Source organism: Frankliniella occidentalis, unplaced genomic scaffold (genome assembly GCF_000697945.3).
Source record: "Frankliniella occidentalis isolate FOCC.00 unplaced genomic scaffold, Focc_3.1 Scaffold200, whole genome shotgun sequence".
Taxonomy (NCBI): Eukaryota; Metazoa; Arthropoda; class Insecta; order Thysanoptera; family Thripidae; genus Frankliniella; species Frankliniella occidentalis.
The window spans coordinates 9,952-14,265 of NW_026267326.1; the positions used below are offsets into that span (position 1 = coordinate 9,952).

The following is a 4,314-nucleotide window of genomic DNA, read 5'->3' on the forward strand; positions in this document are numbered from 1 at the left end:
GGGGGGGGCAGATACTGTCAACTATCGCATCACAAGCTCAGCTGTTGTGGCCCGCGATGATTGCACCCCGCCGCCCGTCGCCGCGCCCCCACCACCGGCCTCCCATCCGCCCCACCCGCCCCTGCTAGCGATGCCGATGTGATGTAGTGCTGACTGGAGGCCCTTGTTGCAGCAGTCGCGTTCCGATGCGAGCCGTGTGGTATCCGTTTCTCGTCGCTCAGCACCCTGGAGGCCCACCAGACGTACTACTGCTCGCACCGGCCCAACGCCCAGGGCCCCAAAGGTGAGTTCCGTCTGCCCTCTAGCCTCGAGCAGGCCGACGAGGTCGTCGAGCTGACCTGACCGTCTCCCCTCCTCTGCCGCAGGTCCCATCGTGGAGGCTGACGAGGGTACAACCGGGGGTGACGGCGCGGACCTGATGGCGCCCCGCGCCGACTCCGCCGACGGCAGCGAGTCCGGGAAGAGGGCGGCCCAAGGCGGCGCGCAGGTGGCCCAGGGCGGCGGCCAGGCGCAGGGTGGCGCGGCCGGCGGCCAGTCCGGGGGACAGCCCGGCGCCGGCCACCCCAAGCAGTACTCGTGCCCGCACTGCTCCTACTCGGCCGACAAGAAGGTGTCCCTCAACAGACACATGCGCATGCACACGGCCTCGCCGCCGGCCGCGACGGGCGCGGTGGCGCCCCCCTTGCAGCTGCCGCTCCAGCTGCAGGTGCAGCCCGCGGAGCCCGCCGACGCGGCCGCCTCCTTCGTGGACCGCTACTGCCAGGACTGCGACATCAGGTTCTCGTCGTACAAGACGTTCCGTGCGCACAAGCAGCACTACTGCAGCACCCGACACGTACTGAAGGTGAGTAAAGACGAGATGCGGACGCGCGCGGGACAGCACCCGCACCTCCCTGTGTGGAAGTTGGTTCTATCGAGTTTTTGTCTTGTTCGCAGGGATCGGGAGCCGGGGGTTCATCCGAGTCCGCGTCGCCCTCTCCCGTGGAGGGCGGCCCGGGGCCCGCCGCCGGCCCCGCGCTGCCCACGCGCGCGGCCGCGGGGTCCCCCGGCCACGCCTCCGGCAACGAGGCGCTGCTCGCGCTGCCCACCAACCCGCCGCTGCTCGTGCCCTACTCGCTGCTGCAGGGCGCGAGCGTGGTGCAGGGCGCGGCGCTGAGCGCGGCCCTCGGGGTGGGCGCGGGTGCGGTCCTGGGCGCCGCCTGCCTGCTGTGGCTCCCCGACGGCTCGCTGCAGGCCGTGGCCACGGCCAACCTGCCGTCGCCCAGCCGGCCGCGGCAAGCTCCCGCCAACGCCGCGCCGCCCCAGCCGTCGCCGTCGCCGTCCCCTCAGTCCGCCCCGGCCGCCCCCAAGCGGCAGCGCGACGGCAAGCAGGCCTCGCCCGCCCCCGGCGTGGCCGGCAGTGCCCCCGCCACCAACCCCGGCAGCGCCCAGGGCCTCGGCCCGCTCGACCTGAGCGTGCCGCGGCGCGCGTCGGACTGCTCCGAGCCGGACCAGGACATGGACGAGGACGTGCACGTGCAGGACCACGAGCACGAGGACATCGTGTGCGCGCCCAGCATCCCTCTGATGTTGTCCGCCTCGTCGACCTGCTCCTCGCCGTCGCCCGCGCCGCCCCCGGGCCTGGGCCCGTCGCCGTCGCCACCGCCGATGCCCCATCCGCCCTCTCGTAAACGGCCGCACTCGCCCGCGCTGTCGCCGACGGACCGCGGCGGCAAGAAGTCGCCCCGCCGCACTCCTAACGGCGTGGTGCACGCCGGGCTGGTCAAGAAGGAGTCGACGGAGTCCGAGAGGGTCCCTGCGGGCTCCGGGGTCCCTGTGGTGGGCCCCGACCCCCAGCTGCTGCTGCAGTCCGTACTTGCGGGCCGCGGCATCAGCCAGGGCCTCGCCCAGGGCCTCGCGCAGAGCTCTTTGCCCCTGCTGCTGGGCAACCACCTTACTAGTCCTCTAAGCGCCAACATCGAACTGGCCCTCCGGATGGCGGCCGTCTCGGCGGCCGAGCTGCAGCAGCAAGTGGCACCGCAACCGCCGCCGCCGCCCCCGCAGGTGCACGTCAAGCACGGCGTGTCCAAGTGCATGGAGTGCAACATCGTGTTCTGCCGGCACGAGAACTACCTCGCGCACAAGCGCCACTACTGCCAGGCGCGGCTGCAGGAGGAGGCTGCCCCGGCGGAGGCCAGCAATGCCCCCAGCCCGGGGGTGGCACGCTCCCCGTCGTCCAGCTCGCCCCCGGAGCCGCAGCCCGCCGCCCCCGCTGCCCCAGCCCCTGCAGCTGGCGCCGCCCCAACACACGTGCAGTACATTTGCGCGCGGTGTCCTATCAAGTTTGCGTCCCTCGACAACCTGACCCACCACCAGGCCTACTACTGCCCCAAACGGCCGCTGGGCCAGGACGGTGTCATGCAGGCGCCTGGGCCGGGCAAAGTGGTGGAGGACAAGGGAAAACGGCGCTGCCCCAAATGCAAGGTGAGATTGCCTCCCGTTCTCTCTTTTTCTCTCTTGTCGTGAGTTGCAACTAGTACAAAGTCGTTCTTCTTAACAGGCCACAGTCCCTGCTGAACAAGCCCTCAGTCATCAATGTGACGTGCTGGTGGTTGGAAGTGGATGGAGGTGCCCCTGTTGCCCAGTCACCAGTCCCACTATATCTGCTGCACAAAGACATATGGAGACCCACAATGGAATTAAGGCATTCCGATGTACTTTATGTGGCTACAAGGGAAATACATTGCGGGGTATGCGCACCCATATACGCATGCATTTTGAAAAAGGCCTTCCGGACTTGCAGGTACGTAAATTTACACAATACATACACCTCAATAAATTTTAATGTGATTATTTTAAGTAATGAGTTTATTGATTTTTTAGGAGGAAAACTACATTACTTGTGTCATGGAGGATGATGCTGCTATTCCAGCACCAATCCCAGTACCAGCACCCTTGGCAACTCCTCCAACTCCTCCAGCCCACATGTCATCCCTGACAACCACAACTGAAGCATCAAGCCTCCCAGGGTCCGGGTCGGCTGGGAGATCAGATGCTGATAAGCAGTTTAATTGTGACTATTGCAGTTACACAACTTTAGATAAGAATAATTTGCGGCATCATGTTAAACATGCTCACGGTAGATCTTCAGAGGAAAATGCCCTACCGACATCATTAAATCCCTCCAGTACATCTGATGACCAAAGACCTCCTAATGCACTTAATGGAGCAAACAGAGTTAAAGTTAAACAGGAAAAACAAGATGAAGAGTTTAAAAGAATAGAAGAGTTCAAAGTAAAAGAAGAACCTATATTTGTCAATGACGTGGAAGAACGCTCCTCAATTAGAGCATCACCTTTGTTATTGGAGGACTCCAAAGCATCCCTTCAAAGTGTGGAGGATATAAGCAGAGACGAAATTGTGAGTGCAAATAATAACAAAACAGGGCCCAAGTATTGTAAGACATGTGACATCAAATTTACCCTCTATGACTCCTTTATGACTCATAAAAAGTTCTATTGTACAAGATCTGAATCTGATAGCAAAGTAGCTCAGGCATCAGCTTTATAGTTCTATTCGTTCTATCTTTACTATGTTATTTGATTTCTTAGCTTGATTTTGATAATTATATGAAATTTTGTACCTTAACTGTATTACACCACAAGTTTTACTTCCCCAGTAGCGCGAACACATTGAATTACATTCAGTGCGCGTAAAAAACCTCATAAGCTGGTTGCTCTTTGGTGACACATTTAATTTGCATGTAGCACATTAAATGCACAATCAATGTCAACAATCAACTGTTGTGTGGATTTCTAGGAGCATTGAAGTGTACTATTCGTTGCATTTTGGTGTAGTCAGGGTAGTCAGTTATCAATTACTTCTAGGCAATATATTTCCTTACGGCTGAACTCCTTATTAAAAATCAAAAGTCCACCTTTCTGTGTTTCTCATACTCTTGAATACTTGGGGCAAAAAATGTTGTAATTTGCAAATTGCTTAATAGAGTTTCATTCAGCAAAATTAAGCAACATAACTAAATTGTGTAGTTAGTTATACTGATCTTGTCTCATCTTTCTTATATGCAGCCAAAGTCAGTGCTGCTAGGCACAGATGTGATAATGCTTATCTTTTTGAAAATATTCAGTCACAGATCAAATTTTTCTTATTGGTCTTCCCTGTCCCAGGTAGCAGACTAGCGCACAGTATGCACATTCTTGGTTCAAAAATGATTCTTGGATGTGAATTCTATGCGCTACCAGGCTACTGTTTGCTACCTAGGAAAGTAGTGATCTTGAACTGATACTTACTTTTAATTTGTTAGAAATTTTTACT

At 58.0% G+C, this 4,314-nt stretch overlaps 1 protein-coding gene across 1 annotated transcript in view; it reads left to right on the plus strand.

Annotated features, from left to right (window-relative positions):
• The window catches only part of LOC113206812 (zinc finger protein ush), a gene marked incomplete at its 5' end in the record, with an annotated part of 4,461 nt that extends 829 nt beyond the window's left edge, over positions 1-3,632 (plus strand). Inside the window, 5 exons of the mRNA XM_052272329.1 lie at positions 173-283; positions 366-844; positions 937-2,463; positions 2,540-2,782; positions 2,863-3,632. Of these exons, the coding sequence (XP_052128289.1) occupies positions 173-283; positions 366-844; positions 937-2,463; positions 2,540-2,782; positions 2,863-3,549 (3,047 nt within the window). The remainder of the gene's footprint in view (positions 1-172; positions 284-365; positions 845-936; positions 2,464-2,539; positions 2,783-2,862) is intronic.
• Positions 3,633-4,314: the final 682 nt, after the last annotated feature.